This window comes from Panthera tigris, chromosome F3 (assembly GCF_018350195.1).
Source record: "Panthera tigris isolate Pti1 chromosome F3, P.tigris_Pti1_mat1.1, whole genome shotgun sequence".
In the NCBI taxonomy this organism is placed as follows: domain Eukaryota; kingdom Metazoa; phylum Chordata; class Mammalia; order Carnivora; family Felidae; genus Panthera; species Panthera tigris.
Genome location: NC_056678.1, coordinates 37,702,218 through 37,719,042, shown reverse-complemented (window position 1 = coordinate 37,719,042; position 16,825 = coordinate 37,702,218). Strand labels below are relative to the sequence as shown.

Here is a 16,825-nt window from a genome sequence, read left to right as displayed (position 1 = left end):
TTGTCTCACTCTGTCTCTCAAAAATAAATAAATGTAAAAAAAAAATTTTAATAAATAAAAAAAAGAAAAATTAATAATAACACAGGCATGGGATACAGTCAAAATTTTACCAAAGGACAATTCATAGTTTAATTTTTCTTTGTTTGTTGTTTTTTTTAAATAATAAAAAAATAAAGAAACGGACCAAAAATGCTTTCAATCCCAAATTAGCAGAAGAACATAAAAATAAATCTACAAAAAGAAAAGTAATAAATGGAGCAATGATAAAAATTACTTTATTAATCTGTTAACCAGAAATCACAATGATGAATAAAGCTAAAATGATTGATCCCTCATGATGGCATAAATGGTGTAGTGGAGACAGAAAGAAACATGAAAATGAATTATGGTACATGCAATGAAGAAAACAAGAGACAATCTTTTGAAGGCTGGGGAAAAGAATGAATAACTAAGTAATAATCTACTACTTTGAATTTGAATGTTGTATTTTAAAAAATTTTTTTTAACGTTTATTTATTTTTGAGACAGAGAGAGACAGAGCATGAACGGGGGACGGGCAGAGAGAGAGGGAGACACAGAATCGGAAGCAGGCTCCAGGCTCTGAGCCATCAGCCCAGAGCCCGACGCGGGGCTCGAAGCCACTGACCGCGAGATCGTGACCTGAGCTGAAGTCGGACGCTTAACCTACTGAGCCACCCAGGCGCCCCTGAATGTTGTATTTTAATATGATGTTTACCTATATTTTTCCAGAATAACTTATATTGATGAATGGGAGAAGAAAATTCTAGAAAGAGAGAAGTACATAAGGTAAAGTACCTATGGAGAGCAAATTCTAGGTGCATTTGAGAAACTGAAAATAAATGGAGCTTAATGGGTGCTGGAGAAGTAATGGGAGATGAAGTATAATGTACATGATATGTAATAACAAAATATTTCTTTTATATGGATTATGGGAAAAATATAAATCCACAAAGTGTAAAATGTCTGAAAAGAACAATAATATTGAAAAAAAAATGGTTCTGAGAGGATTCCTCTGTGTTAAGAGGATTAAAAAAAATTTTCAGAGAACAAATCATTCCTATACTATTTAAGGTTATAAAAAGGCAAAGAAACAAGAAAATGTGCTATTTATCAGGTTAGCACAACTTTTATAGCAAAGTATACTAAGAACGATTCATGCCCACACCTATACAAATGCCTGTGCCCGTCATCTCTACCCACTTATTGAAGGATTTCATTTATGAATGTCTATTCATAAAGACTTAAAAAATTAAGCCTTTGAATTCAATAATGCTTTCAAAGAATAATACACAGTGACAGAGCAAGACTTTTTTTCTTGGAACGTGACATGGTTTATCATTACAAAACCTATCACTATAATTCACCATATGAACAAATCATATCATGTCATCACAACCATGGCATCATCTAATATAGTACAATAAAAACACAGGAAAAAGTCCAACCTATGTCTGATTAAACAAACAAGAAAGGTTATATATTTATAAATACATATGTTTTTGTATATAAACATATGTATATATAAACATTTCTTTAAGTTATAAAGGATATAAGGTCAATTGTCAACATTACTTTGAATAGTCAACTATTGACTGTTGAAATTTCCATTAAATCAGAAATAAAACTGATAGATCTGACTGAATAAAAATAAAAGGAAAAATTGTGTATGATTTAAAGTGTTATAAATAAAGTTAAAAAGCAAACTACAAGCTGGAAACAAAACTTGCAACTTATATGACAAAGAGTTTAATATCATTAATATCCAAAAACTTCCCCAAATAAAACTGGACAAGGGAGCAGCAACAACAAAAACTGTAGTTATCTTCGACAGTAAATAAAGAAAGCCATTCAAACAAAAAGAGATGTCAATACCATATCTCACCTACTCAACATCAAAGAAAAAGAAGGCCATGCCCAGTGTTGGTGAGATTCTCAAGAGCAATTATTTAATAGACTGTATGGGAAGGGTAATTTGGTAACTTACAGGGAAAAAAATTTATCACAAAAATTCTTAAAATACAAGTAAATTCCTTTTGACCCAATACCTTTATTTCCAGGAATTTATTTAAATAGAAATCATTAAAGACACATTCAAAAATTGTGCTATTTACCAGTAAGTGTGTTAATTGATTGTTGTTTATAACAGATGAAAACTATAGTTAGTAGAATGTTAAAAAGCCATATAATAGAATCTTAGGTGACCGTTAAAAATTGCATTGTAGTGAAATACTTAACATGGAAAAAGTTCATGTTGTAGTGATATATGAAAAATGTAGGTTACTAAACTATGTGTTCAGAATGTTGATAATATATATGATGAATATATATAAATGCACATTACAATATTATGAAAGTTGTGAGATAATGGAAAATACATATTGGTTTCTGCCCTTGGTTCCTGGCACAGAACTCCTGAAACCCTTATAATTTCCCTGGTAATAGGAGCGTTTTTCATTCTAATCAGGTGACTGGGTGGACTCCTGGATGGCTCCTGGATGAGGGCTAGTCATTAGAAAGCCAAAGCTATGATTAGAAGCTTGGAATTTTCACCCCAGCCCCCCATTCTCTTGAGAAGGTAGAAGGGCTGAAAATGAAATTAATGATTGGTCACATCTACATGATGAAGCCTCCTTAAAATACCCCAAAGAAGGTGGCTTGGCGGCTATCAGGTTGGTGAACACATCCATATCATGAAGGTGATATATCCCAACGTGATGGGGACAGAAGCTCCTGTACTTGGGACCTTCTCAGACATCACCCTATGTATCTCTTCATCTGACTGTTCCTCTGTATCCTTTATCACATATTTCAATAAATTGGTAAACGTAAATAAGTGTTTCCCAGAGTTCTGTGAGACACACTAACAAGCAACTAAGCCTGAGGAGAGGGCCATAGGAACCCCTGATTTATAGCCAAGTCAGACAGAAGTTGAGAGTAACCTAGGGACCAACTACTGGCAGTTAGAGCTGAAGTGGGGTGGAACAGTCTTGTGGGACTGAGTCCTTAACCTGTGGAATCTGCCACTATCTCCAGGTAGATAGTGTCAGATTTGAATTAAATTGCGGGATACCCAGCTGGCGCCACAAAGACTTGCTTGATGTGGAGGAAAACCTCCACACAAATTTGGCGACCAGAAGCATCAGAAGGGTGGCGCTGCACATGAATTGTACAGGAGACTCACAGAAAAGAACACACAAGAGAAGAGGGAACTACGGGTTTTCCCTACAACCAGGGCCAAGACTGAGTTTTTCCATTTCAGAAACACATTCATAAAATATGATCAGTAGACAGTAAGCTTGTAGATGAGTTTTGTTTTTTTTAATTCTCCATGTTCACTGGTATTTCCTAATATTTATTTCTACTATTTTCTAACCTCAGTGCACCTGTAAAATATTTTGCAATTTAAAAAGTCATGTTAGTAAAGATTAAAAGTCACGGTAAATAAAACATTTTGCAAAGTAATAATCTATTGTGCATAAATTTAAATTAATTTACTGTGTATAAAATGTTGTGCTTCTTGACACAGGCGCAATAATTTTGCTATGAGTAAATTACATTAAAGGTGAAAAATACTCCAACAAAATATTTGCTTGAAACCATTGTTCTTAGAGCTGGGGATAAGAAGTTCGGAGTCAACCATTTAAGACTTTAAAGTATGATTTCATTAGACGAAGAGTTTCTAAAGCTCATGTGAGCATCAATTGGTCTTAGTATTATTGAAGTATGGTGTAATAATCAGTATAATGTACATTAGTACTACAGTTGAGGATAGAAATTATCTTACCTTAAATTCGTATTTTGTTGAATATTGAAGATATAGTACAGGGAAGTGGCAAGTTTTTTGTGACTCATTTTTAACAAAGGCATCTCCAGTTTTGACTTCCATATGGTAGGATCCATTACTGGGGCCTTTAAAGTCCGAAGGAGGATCACACTTCACAAGAATACTATTATCTGATATCCGAGAAGCAAGTAAGTGCCTGACTTTGGTTGGCTCTATCAAAACGAAGGAATATTTGTTACTTTAATCACTTTGTACATGCATATTTAAATCAGTTGGCAATATTTGTGTACATTATAAATTATTATTTTAAAAAATTTTTAATGTTTATTCATTTTTGAGAGACAGAAACAGAGCATGAGCGGGGGGGGGGGGGGGCAGAGAGAGAGGGAGACACAGAATCTGAAGCAGGGTCCAGGCTCTGAGCTGTCAGCACAGAGAATAACGTGGGTCTCAAACTCATAAACCGGGAGATCATGAGCTGAGCTGAAGTCGGTCGCCCAACGAACTGAGCCACCCAGGCACCCCCAATATAAATTATTTTCAGCATTAGTTTGGAGATTATGGATGAAGAAGCTATAATAGTACATGCATCAAGAAGCTGTACCAAAACATCTAAAAATAAACCCCCCAGTCTTTCAATGAATATTAGCATATGTGTTATACTTGAAGTCATGGGACTTTGTGCCATCCCCTAAGGAGAGTATACACAATTAGAAAATAGAAGGAAAGAGGGGGTAGAGAAGAGGTGGAAGAAAGGTGCAGGGGAGAAGAGTGGATGATAGAAGGATTCTGAAGGCCTACATACAGTAGAGTTCTTTGGTTCTTTTTTTTTTTTTAAGATTTTATTTTTAAATAATCTCTACATCCAACACGAGGCTTGAACTTGTAACCCTGAGATCAAGAGTTGTATGCTCTACTGTCTGAGCCAGCCAGGCACCCCCAGCTTCTCCGTTCTTGAGGTGCTTACATTATCCTAGTAACTACCTACCTGGCTGCATTCTTTAGGAGGAGCAACAAATTATCTTTGTTTGCTATGACTTCACAGCAATTTAGGAAAATAGCAAAACCATAAAGCTCAAGGATCTGGACTTTTAAAACCAGAATCTAAATTACATTAAATTTCATGAAGAGCATTCTACATCCATCCCTGAATAAGACAATTTTTCTTCATGAACTTGGTGCCAGCTAAGGTCTCTGGAGCTACAGATACTGCCTTACACAGGGGTGTTTCTTCTTTCCTGACTTAATGGAGTTAACATTCACCACGGAGATAGATCTAGCTTTAGGCCTGGAAAATATGGAGACATCATACAGGTAGCAACAGGAAAATGCCTTTGAAAGGAAACTTCAAATGGAAAAATGTGCCATAAAATAAAACAAGTAGTTCGATGTAACAAAGAGAAGACAATGCCAGTAAGTTACGTATTTTATAAGGTAAGCGGGTAAGTAGAGGTTAGCAAGTGAATGCTTTGTGGGTGAGATGTTATTAGGTGTCTCATTGGCAGTTACTAGTTCTAGATAATAAAGAAAACAATAGATAATGCATTTTTATCTATGTTGGTTAGGTACTTAAATTGCCTGAAATCTTAAAATTGTTCCAGTTAATATGGCCTCAAGCTTCATTCTTACAAATCTGTGATGGTCTATGAAGAATACAGAGAACCCAGGGTAACAGTTTAGAACCTTATTGTATTTTAAATTATTATAAACCCTAGATGTTAATAAATGTGCCAGGTCAATGTGTTTCCCCAATGAAGCATAAAGAAAGATGGATTGTATACTAAAAAGTTCATACTGGGGTGCCTGGGTGGCTCAGTCGGTTGAACGTCTGACTTCGGCTCAGGTCATAATCTCACAGCTTGCGAGTTCGAGCCCCGCGTGGGGCTCTGTGCTGACAGCTCAGAGCCTGGAGCCTGCTTCGGACTCTGTCTCCCTCTCTCTCTGCCCCTAACCCACTAACCCACTCACATTCTGTCTCTGTCTCTCTCAAAAATAAATAAACATTAAAAAAAAAGAATGGAAAAAGAAAAAAAAGTTCATACCTTGCTTCTTGCCATTCACAGAAAGAAGTATTAAGACTTATAACTTACTATCTTCAAGTGTTCGAAATTCACATGCCACAGCAGGTCCATCACGTTGTACTTTTCCCATGGTGGAAGCCTTTAATGACACACTGTACTGTGTATAAGGTTTCAAATTTTGCAAATTATGTTCGGTCTTCTCTTTACCCAGAACTGTGCAGTTTTCTCCTCAAGAAAAAAAAAAAAAAGGAAACATTTAAGTCATTAAAACTCAAGATTGCCACATATTTAACTTGCTGTGTACCTTAAATCATTTTGAGCTGACTCTAAACTGAGGGATTAGGCATTTTTTTTTTTTTTGCTTCTTTGTGGGCCTGAATAAGGAGTTCAAACTGTGCAACTCATATAATATATGGAGGACAATAATAAGGATTATCTTCCTGAGGGTTTCTTTCTCCAGGCTTTAGAGAATAAAGATTGGATTTAGAGTGTAAAGATTGTACCAAATAACAAGGCATCGTATTTCTGTTGTTGCTCACTAGTTCAATCCACATTGCTAGCGCTTCCCACTTCTTGGTTCATCTTTCCTGACATGGAATTAAATCTGACGCAAATTACCTGAAGCATGCAGCAAACAAAAAACATAATTATCAAAATAATCTTCAGGGCTTTCCCAGGTGATCATTGCTTCTGTTGAGTTTGTAGACTTGCATGTAATATTTGGAGGTGCTTTTGGACCTGTTAAAAAATAAGAATGAAATATGAAATATGAAAAATAATACGTGGAAAAACATACTTTGTATTATAATTATGATTATCAACAGTCACATTTTAATTATGAGTTAATTATGAAATTAAAAGAAAGATATCTAGTCTCATTAAATTTGCTTTAGAGGTTGCTTAACATAGGAAATGTCACTCTACAGTGGCACTATGGAGCCCAAGTATTCCACTGACCTAAAATATCTGCGAATATCCTCTTCCTCTCAGATATAGTATTATTGTTCATCTACCTTGGAATTCCTAGATTTCACTGTGCTGAAAATCTGTCACTGGTAGTACTGATAAACTTAACTGTCATTATTTGGAAACTTCCAACTTGAGATGAAGAACGTAATAAATGCTTAAATCAATTTATGAGGTGTAATTTACATTAAAACACACCAATTTGAGGTAAAATTATGACTTCTGACAAGCATATTCATCTACATAACCACCACCACAATCAAGCTCTAGAACATCTCTATCATCCCCCCAAATTTCTTCTGTGTCACTTCCCAGGCAACTCAGCTTCTTTGCCCAACCCCAAGCCCCCTCTGAACTTTTCTCTGTTACTATAGATTCAATTTGTTTCTTCACCCACTTCACATAGAGAAAATCAAATAGTACTTTTGTATGTCTATCATACTGCACTCAATATAATGTTCTAGAGATTCAATTATGTTGTTGCATGTGTCAGTAGTTAGTTCTTTTACTTCATGAGTAGCATTCCATTGTAAGGATCCACCACATTTTATCTATTCGTTTAAGTGTTGATGGGACATTGGGACTGTTTCCAGACTTTCAGCTACTAGGAGTGAATCTGCTGTGAATCTTTGTGTAGGAGTCTTTCTGTAGAGATGTTGTTTTTTTTTCTCTTTGATAAATACTTAGAGTAAAATTTCTGAGTTATTACATTACATTCACAAATAGTATTGTTGGTTATTTTGACGTTAGCCATTTTAGCGGGTGTGTAATGTCATCATCCTCTCATAGTTGTTTGTTTAATTTTTTTTAATGTTTATTTACTTTTGAGAGAGAGAGAGACAGAGTGTGAGCAGGGGAGGGGCAGAGAGAGACAGAGACACAGAATCAGAAGCAAGCTCCAGGCTCCCAGCTGTCAGCACAAGAGTGTGGAACCTGCTTAAGTCTCTCTGTCTCTCCTCCACTCCACTTCCCCAGTCACGTGCTCTTTCTCTCTCTCTTTAAAAAAAAAAAAAATCCAGTTAGGCTTCTTTGTAGAAATTGACAAGTTGATCCTAAAATTCACATGGAATTCCATGGAAAGTTGAATACTCAAAATAATTTTGAAGAACAAAGTTGAAGGGATCATACTTTCTGATTTCAAAACTTATATCAAGCAGCAGTAACCAACAGTGATCCTAGCATAAAAATAGATATGTAGATCAACAGAATAGAGCTGAGAGGCCAGAAATAAGCTCATTATTATTAATTTTTGACGATGGTGGCAAGACTTTTCAATGGGGAAAAGATGGTCTTTCTAGAAAATGGTGCTAGAACAAGAGAATGACTGCATCAAAAGAATTAAATCAAACTCTGACCTCACATCATATACAAATATTAACTTAAAATGGATCGATAGTGTAAAATTTAGTAGAGAAAATTATCAAATTATTAGAAGAGAACATAGGAATAATTCTTTATGGCTTTGGATTTGGCAATGGGTTTTTTTTATAATTTTTTTTTAACGTTTATTTATTTTTGAGACAGAGAGAGACAGAGCGTGAACAGGGGAGGGGCAGAGAGAGAGGGAGACACAGAATCTGAAACAAGCTCCAGCTCTGAGCTGTCAGCACAGAGCCCGACGCGGGGCTCGAACCCACGGACCGTGAGATCATGACCTGAGCAGAAGTCGGACACTTAACCGACTGAGCCACCCAGGCGCCCCTCTCACCAGCATCTTAAAAATTTTTTTTTTAACGTTTTATTTATTTTTGAGACAGAGAGAGACAGAGCATTAATGGGGGAGGGGCAGAGAGAGAGAGACAGAGCATGAACGGGGGAGGGGCAGAGAGAGAGGGAGACACAGAATTAGAAGCAGGCTCCAGGCTCTAAGCCATCAGCCCAGAGCCCGACGCCGGGCTCGAACTCACAGACCGCGAGATCTGACCTGAGTTGAAGTCGGATGCTTAACCAACTGAGCCACCCAGGCGCCCCATGGCAATGGGTTTTTAATGTGACACCAAAAGCATAAGCAAAGGAGTAAAAATTGATAAGTTTGACTGCATCAAAATTAAAGTATTATAAATTTCAAAAGTTATCAACAAAGTAAAATGACAATTCACAGAATGGAAAAAGATATTTGCAAATGATATATCTGACAAGACACTTGGGTCTAGAATATATAAAAAAACTCTTCTAACTCAATAAAAATGTTTCTAAGTGGGCAAAGGCTTTGAATAGATAAAAGAACAAATAGCTAAATGAACAAATCAGGAGACTATAGATGCTGGCGAGGGTGTGGAGAAATGGAAACCCTCTTGTGCTGCTGGTGGGAATGCAAACTGGTGCAGCCGCTCTGGAAAACAGTGTGGAGGTTCTTCAAAAAATTAAAAATAGAGCTACCCTATGACCCAGCAATAGTACTGCTAAGAATTTACCCAAGGGATACAGGATTGCTGATGCATAGGGGCACTTTTACCCCAATGTTTATAGCAGCACTCTCAACAATAGCCAAATTATGGAAAGAGCCTAAATGTCCATCAACTGATGAATGGATAAAGAAATTGTGGTTTATATACGCAATGTAATACTACGTGGCCATGAGAAAGAATGAAATGTGGCCTTTTGTAGCAACGTGGATGGAACTGGAGAGTGTGATGCTAAGCGAAATAAGCCATACAGAGAAAGACAGATACCATATGTTTCCACTCTTATGTAGATCCTGAGAAACTTAACAGAAGACTATGGGGGAGGGGAAGGGGAAAAAAAAAAAAAAACAGAGAGGGAGGGAGCCAAACCACAAGAGGCTCTTAAAAACTGAGAATAAACTGAGGGTTGATGGGGGGTGGGAGGGAAGGAAGGGTGGATGATGGGCATGGAGGAGGGCACCTGTTGGGAGGAGCACTGGGTGTTGTATGGAAACCAATTTGACAATCAATTTCATATTAATATAAATAAGTAAACAAACAAACAAACAAATAAAGTGATGCAGCCAGTTTGGAAAACAGATTGGCTGTTCTTCAAAATGCAAAACATAAGGTTGTCATATGATCCCCACATTCTAATCCTAGGTATGAACACAAGAGTAATGAAAACATATGTATACACAAAACTCGTAAATGAATGTTCATAGCAGCATTATTCATAATGGCCAAAAAAGTGGAAAAAACTAATCAACGGATGAACAAACAAAATAAGGTGTATCCATACGATGGACTATTATCAGGCAATAAAAAAATAAACTGAAACATTGATACATTTTGCAACATGGAAGCACCCTGAAAACATTATGCTAAGTGAAAAAAGCCAGTCACTAAAGACAGTATATTATACAATTCCATTTATATGAAATATCCAGAATAGGAAAATCCATTGAAGCAGAAAGTTGATTGGTAACTGCGTAGGTGTGGAAAGCAGGAGAGAAATGAGAACTGCCTGCTAATAGATATGGGGTTTCTTTTTGGTGTGACAAAAATATTCTAAAGTTGATTCTGGTGATGATTGCACAACTCTTAATATATTTAAAAAAACACTGAATTATATACTTTAAGTGGGTGGGTCATATAGTAGGTGAATTAACAAAGTCTTTTGTCTTGTTTTTAAGAATGTAGCTTCTTGAGGCACCTGGGTGGCTCAGCTGTTTTGAGCGTCCAACTTCGGTTCATGTCATGATATCATGGTTCGTGGGTTCAAGCCCCGTGTAGACTCTGTGCTGACAGCTCAGAGTCTGGAGCCTGTTTCAGATTCTGTGTCTCCCTGTCTTTCTGCGCCCCCCCCCCGCCACCCCCGCTCATGCCCTGTCTCTGTCTCTCTCTCAAAAATAAATAAACATTAAACAAAAAAAAGAATGTAACTTCTGTTGCAATGGTCTTGCAAAAATTCCCCCTTTCCTGAAGTAAATGGTATGTAAAATGGTTTAATTGCTATTTTCTAAGGTTGAAGGATTCTTACATTATTGGGATAAATCTTATTTCATGATTTATGATTATGATTATGATTATTAAAGACCTACTTTTTTAGAGCATTTTTAGGTTCACAGCAAAATTGAGGGGAAGGTAGAGAGATTTCTCATATTCCCCTGCCTTTGCCCATGCATAGTACCCTCATTACCAGCGTCGCCCACCAGGGTTTACAAGTGATGAACCTACACTGACACATCATTATCTGCTAGAGTCTATAGTTCATATTAGGACTCACTCTTTATGTCATGTGTTCTACAGGTTTGAGAAAACGTATCTTATGACATGTAGCCATAATTATGGTACCGTACAGAGTGTTTTTATTGTCTCCCAAATCCTCTGTGCTCTATTTGTTTCACCCTCCCCCACCTCGTCCTGGCAGCCACTGATCATTTAACTGCTTCCATAGTTTGGCTTTTTCAGAATATCATATAGTTGGAAGCATACAGTATGTAGCTTTTCCAGATTGTCTTCCTTTCACTTAGTAATTAGCATTTAAAGTTCCTTCGTGTCTTTTCATGGCTTGATAGCTCATTTCTTTTTAGTGCTCAATAATATTCCAGTGTCTGGTTCCACCTACTGAAGGGCATCTTGGTTGCCTCCAAGTTTTGGAAAAATTATGAATAAAGGTGCCATAAGCATCCCTGTGCAGGTTTTTGTGTGGACATAAGTACCAAGTAAGTATTTGACATAAGTATTTGAGTAAGTACCAAGGAGCGTGATGGCTAGATTGTAAGGTAAGAGTATGTTTCGTTCTGTCGAAACTACCAAAACATCTTCCAAAGTGGCTGTACTGCCTTGCATTCCTCCTCTCTCTGCTCTTCTTTCTTTGGTGGTTACTCATAAATTGTCATACACATAATTAACATACTTTTCTAGCAGACTCTAGACTGGAATCTCCCTCCTTCCACTGAATAAGAGCGGAATTTTAGGACTTTACACTTCTTTTCCGCCCCCGCCCCCCATCTCCCAAAAGCTATTATTTTCCAAAATGGATCTTTCTAATTGTCATTAGCTATTATAGTCTTGTTATTATTTATATTGCTTGCATTTTAGTAACACTAATTATCATATCGCCACCAATCCTTAGATGCGCCTCTGTGTTTTCATAGCCATGTGCCCACTTCTATCAAAGGCAGGGTTTGCTAGAGGGGCAGAGGGTGCAGGACGCACCAAGAAAGGAACATGGCTGCAGGAAGAAATGGGAAGTAAGTGAACAAACCATTTCATGTACCTCAGTTTTGTGTCCACCATAAGCTCATGATGGCCTAGAATTTGCAGTTTAAAAAAACAAAACAACCCAACCAACCAAACAAACAAAAAAACTTGTCAAAGGTTTGGATCTTCTATCATCCATTTTTGAAATTCTACTTTAAAAATTGATACATATCCATTTCCTGAAACCCTTTCTCCAAATCTACAACATCATTTTCTTTGATTCTCAAAGAACTGTAAGAACATAAGAAGAAATTTTACATATACATGTAAGTGATATACTCACTTCCGACATCTGTTTCAAAGGTTTCATTTTTGTTCAAAAACTCATTGGCCCCATACGATACTTTTAAATTACAGGAATAATTTTGTTTAGGTGAAAGGGGTTCCAAATAAGTTTCGGTCTTATTAGATGAAGAAAAGTTAGCTGAAAGAAATAAGTATCATGTATCAGTACATGTACGAATACAATAATCATATTTAACTCTCTCTTTAGATTTCATATCTGTAATAAATATCTATTAGATTGAAAACTTTAGCAAATAGGAAATAAGTAAAAGATACTAAAAACTACTATAATAATGCATGATTTTGCCACACTCAATTTTTTTTTTCCAGAGGAAAGCGCAAACTCAGTCCCCCACTACCACAAATTATGCATTCGAGTTACCCACATTTGAGGAAGACGCAGGGGTCAGTGCATCTGGAGTGCAATGGATAAAACTCACCCTTGGAAAACCACCTTCATGATCATGGTATCTCCCCTGCCAGATAAGTACACCACACTCGGTTTTAAAGAAAATATTAAAAAGTCTAACTGAATTTGAGAGTGTCTCTAATTTCACTGATGGAATGAGTTCTCTGTTCAGAAACTAAGAATCCACCTGAGTTAGCCTTTGCCTAAGAGATATTTTAAGTACACCATTACTTTATCATCATTTCATTATAAATCTGTTCTTGCTTTCCTCATACCGCTCGTATCATAGCTATGAAGCTTCTTTACAACACGATGATTGCAATCAGTGTCACACTTCATCCTTTGTGTAGTGTGTGTGTGTGTGCATGTGTGTGTCTGTTTGCCTTGCCAAATACGGCTTAGCAAATGGCTTTACATCAAGGGAGAGTTTCTACTTTAATAAATTCAAATAAAAAGAAAAAAAATTAATTCATTAATTATTAAAAAGAACTGGTATCTCAATTATTGTCCCCGATATGAGCCCAAACCCATATTCCTAGAGGAACTGATTGTGTTTTTCCCACTTTTCTTTCATGTAAATGTTCTTGAGATTGTCCATGAATTTTGTTGATGGAGGGTTGACCACATACATAAACTCTTGAGTCACATGATCTTACGTTTGCTTTTCTTTTTATTCTAACAGTATGTGTGTCATATTTTTTCTATGGCACCCTTCCCTGACAACCTTTTCAACAATGCCTTGTGTATAACAGTTGCCAAGAAAATTCTTATAAATTAATTGACTTTTGCTATTTCAAAGATTATTTTGGGGGAAAGTATTTGTCTATTTTGTGAATTTGAGTGGTATAGACAATACAATGTTTTGACTCCATAAAACCATAGACCAAAAGGGGGTGAAGGAAGGTAGAGGAAGGGGAAGAGTGGGGGGAAGAGGAGAGAGAGAGGGAGAGAAAGAAGGAAGGAAAGCAAGAGGAAGGGAGGGAGGGAAGGAAGGAAGGAAGGAAGGAAGGAAGGAAGGAAGGAAGGAAAGAAAGAATAGATAATATCTAGAACAACTTTCTACCATAAAAATATTCCAATCAAAGCTATATTCTTACCACAAGTAAGTACGTGTGTAATCTTTTTTTCCTCACAAGTAAAGTTTTTCTTTTTTTCCAGTCTTAAACAAATAGAAGTATTTGCTTTTGTTGGCTCTGTACAAGTTTTCAAATAGAAACTTTCAGGATCTGTCAAAAAGAAGATATAGAAATAGATGATTAATGATTCATAATGTGTGCCATATGTTCAATTAAAGTCTCTGAAACTATATTCGTGATATAGTCTTTGAGAGCATTTAGTTTTGAAAGTTTTGAAAAACTCCAATAACTCGGGGTTTAACATGCCTCAATTATATAGCTTATTCTTTTTTTAACATCACACATTTTGGAAAGCATTTAATTGGCAGCATTTTATTTAGAATTTATCTTACCTTTAAAAAATGGGACCCAAGCAAATTTCTAGATGAAATTGAATTTTTTTTGCACATTTTAAAACACTCACTTCATTTGTTCTTACTTATATCTTCAACTTTTTAATTTACTCTGTGATTTTTTTTTTTATTAAATGACTATTAGAGTATGGGGGTCCTGTCTTGGAGAATACGTTTTTTAAATTGTCATTTTCTGTTTCTAAATGATAATTTATTTCAGTAATATTTGGAGAAAATGAATAAGTTACGTGACATTTTTCCGAAAATACCAAAATTTAGCCTACTTTTTAAACTTTTCATTCCAGTTAGTTAACGTACAGTGTAATATTAGTTTCAAGTGTATAATATAGTAGTTCAACACTTCCATACATCACCCTGTGCTCAACACAAGTGAAGTCCTTAATCCCTAACCACCTCTTCAACCCATCTCCCCAGCCCCTTCCACTCTGCTAGCCTTTAGTTTGTTCTTTATCGCTAAGAGTCTGTTTCTTGTTCTCTCCCTCTCTCTCTCTTATTTTTCCCTTTGTTCATTTTGTTTCTCAAATTCCACATGTGAGTGAAGTCATATGGTATTTAACTATTTCATTTCACTTTATACCCTCTAGCTGTATCCATGCCGTTGCAAATGACATATCTGATGAAGGGTTAGTATCCAAAATATATAGAGAACTTATACAAATCAACACCCCACACACAAATAATCAAGTTTAAAAAAGGGGCAGAACACTTTAACAGACATTTGTCCAAAGAAAACAGGCAGATGGCCAACAGACACATGAAAAGATGCTCATCATCACTTATCATCAGGGAAATGTGAATCAGAACTACAAGAGCTATCACCTCACACCATCAGAATGGCTAAAATCAACAACCCAAAAAACAACAGGTGTTGGTGGAGAAAAAGGACCCCTCACACACTGTTGGTAGGGATGCAGACACTGTGGAAAACAGTATGACCCTTCCTCAAAAAGTTAACGATAAAACTACCTTATAATCCAGCAATCTCCCGGATGGATATTTCCCCAAACAGTACAAGAACATTAATTCAAAGGGATACGTGCATCCCTGTGTTTAAAGCAGAATTATTTGCAATAGCCAAGATACGGAAGCAAACTTCAACCTATTTAAATGTTAACAAATCAGTGTTCTTGAATTATTATGTGATGTGAAAGAGTAGACAAATGTACACAGTTCCTGAATCCCTTTTCCAAAATGCATTTTGTTATATTCTTTGGTGTAGGGGGCTTGATACCCTTACCCCCTTCCCCTTCTCAGCAATAGGTGAGCCGGCAGAAGTGGCTTGATCACCTTAACATGATTATAACTCTCTTTTTTGTGTGTGTGAAAGTAGTTTTGTTCTTTCCACAAACATCAAATCCTTGACTTTGGGGTTTACCCCAATATACTCCAGACACACTTGTATCTAGAAGAATAAATATGTGCACATCTATATTTAATGACTTGAACTAAGTACGGAGGGGGAAGAAAGCTTATGGGTAATCACTTATCCACAGTGGGATAAGTCGTACCTAATCTACTTGAAACACTCTGTAAAAGGAGTATAGGGAGGGAATAAGGGGTAAAGAAGGCTTATGAACTCCTAATTTCACTGGGTTAGAAGAACAGAAGGTTCGCCCACTAGCGTCCAGCTGACATCTTTCCCCTCACCCCTGTTCATTTACCAGACAGATTCCTTCACCCGCTAGAATGAAAAACACGTGGAATTGTATTCTTTTGTAAATATACAAATAGAAACCAATTTATACTTACCTGGTGGTACGTCCAATTCTATAATTTTATTTGGAGGATCACAAGAAGTATGACTGATAGTAACATTCTTATTTTCACATGCTGGTAGGTTATGGATCTCATTCATTTCACATATGGCATTTTCACACTTCACATCATCGCTAACATTTAGTTTTGCTATAAATGAATTACTTCCATAGTCATAACGATATTTCACACTGATACCTTTATATTTCTCATCTGAAAGAAAATAAAAATGTGGATTCCCTTTTTAAAAATTTTTCAGAATAAGCTTACATCAAATGCAAACGCTTTAACATAGATTTTCAAAAGTATCAAATATCTAACAAAATGTCCCCAGAAACATAAAAAAAAGAAGAAACACATCAGGTGTGTCCATGATTATTTTTTCAAAATTCCCTTTCCATCGACTGCCTATCAAGGACCTCAGCTTTTAAGTTTATACTTGGATGATTAATAGATTAATGTCTTATCTCCATAACTCGACTATATGTTCTATGACAGCAAAGGCCAGTGTATTTTGAACACCACCATAAACCCAAGTCATTACATAAAACCTGTCATTAGCAGGGGCACACTTGCTTGAATTACTTGTTGAAATGATACATGAATGAAACATCTGATGAATTTCTTCTTGCTTTATCATTTCCCTTACTTCCTAAAATGCAGTTGTTGATTACCTATTTCTCCAAATTTGTGGAACATTAATTCAGGGGCCACAGGCCTCATTATTCCTTTACTTAGGTAGAATTATTGATAACGAACCCTCCTAAGTACCTCCCCTTAGCGCTATGTTGCATTCTCTTCTTTGTTTAAAAAACATTGTTGAATGGTAAAAAATATCTTTTCAACAAATACTAATTTGTCCCTTACTTTCAATCCAATGAACATTATTAAGCCCTTATTATGTTTGAGACACTGTCCCAAGCACTAAGAATACAAACCATC

The 16,825-nt window shown here is 36.2% G+C and overlaps 1 protein-coding gene and 1 non-coding gene across 6 annotated transcripts in view; both read right to left on the bottom strand.

Annotated features, from left to right (window-relative positions):
- The window catches only part of PTPRC (protein tyrosine phosphatase receptor type C), a 120,503-nt gene that overhangs the window by 36,780 nt on the left and 66,898 nt on the right, over window positions 1-16,825 (bottom strand). For 4 of the 5 annotated variants that reach the window (XM_015543850.2, XM_015543852.2, XM_015543853.2 and 1 more), the window contains 6 exons: window positions 15,878-16,096; window positions 13,737-13,865; window positions 12,229-12,369; window positions 6,445-6,564; window positions 5,896-6,054; window positions 3,806-4,017 (listed from right to left, as the gene is read on the bottom strand). In XM_015543850.2, coding sequence (XP_015399336.2) covers window positions 3,806-4,017; window positions 5,896-6,054; window positions 6,445-6,564; window positions 12,229-12,369; window positions 13,737-13,865; window positions 15,878-16,096 — 980 coding nt within the window. The remainder of the gene's footprint in view (window positions 1-3,805; window positions 4,018-5,895; window positions 6,055-6,444; window positions 6,565-12,228; window positions 12,370-13,736; window positions 13,866-15,877; window positions 16,097-16,825) is intronic. The other variant, XM_015543851.2, reaches the window with a different exon arrangement.
- On the bottom strand, window positions 12,558-12,721 carry LOC122236066. Its single transcript, XR_006214272.1, has one exon. It is a non-coding gene; the product is annotated as a U1 spliceosomal RNA (small nuclear RNA).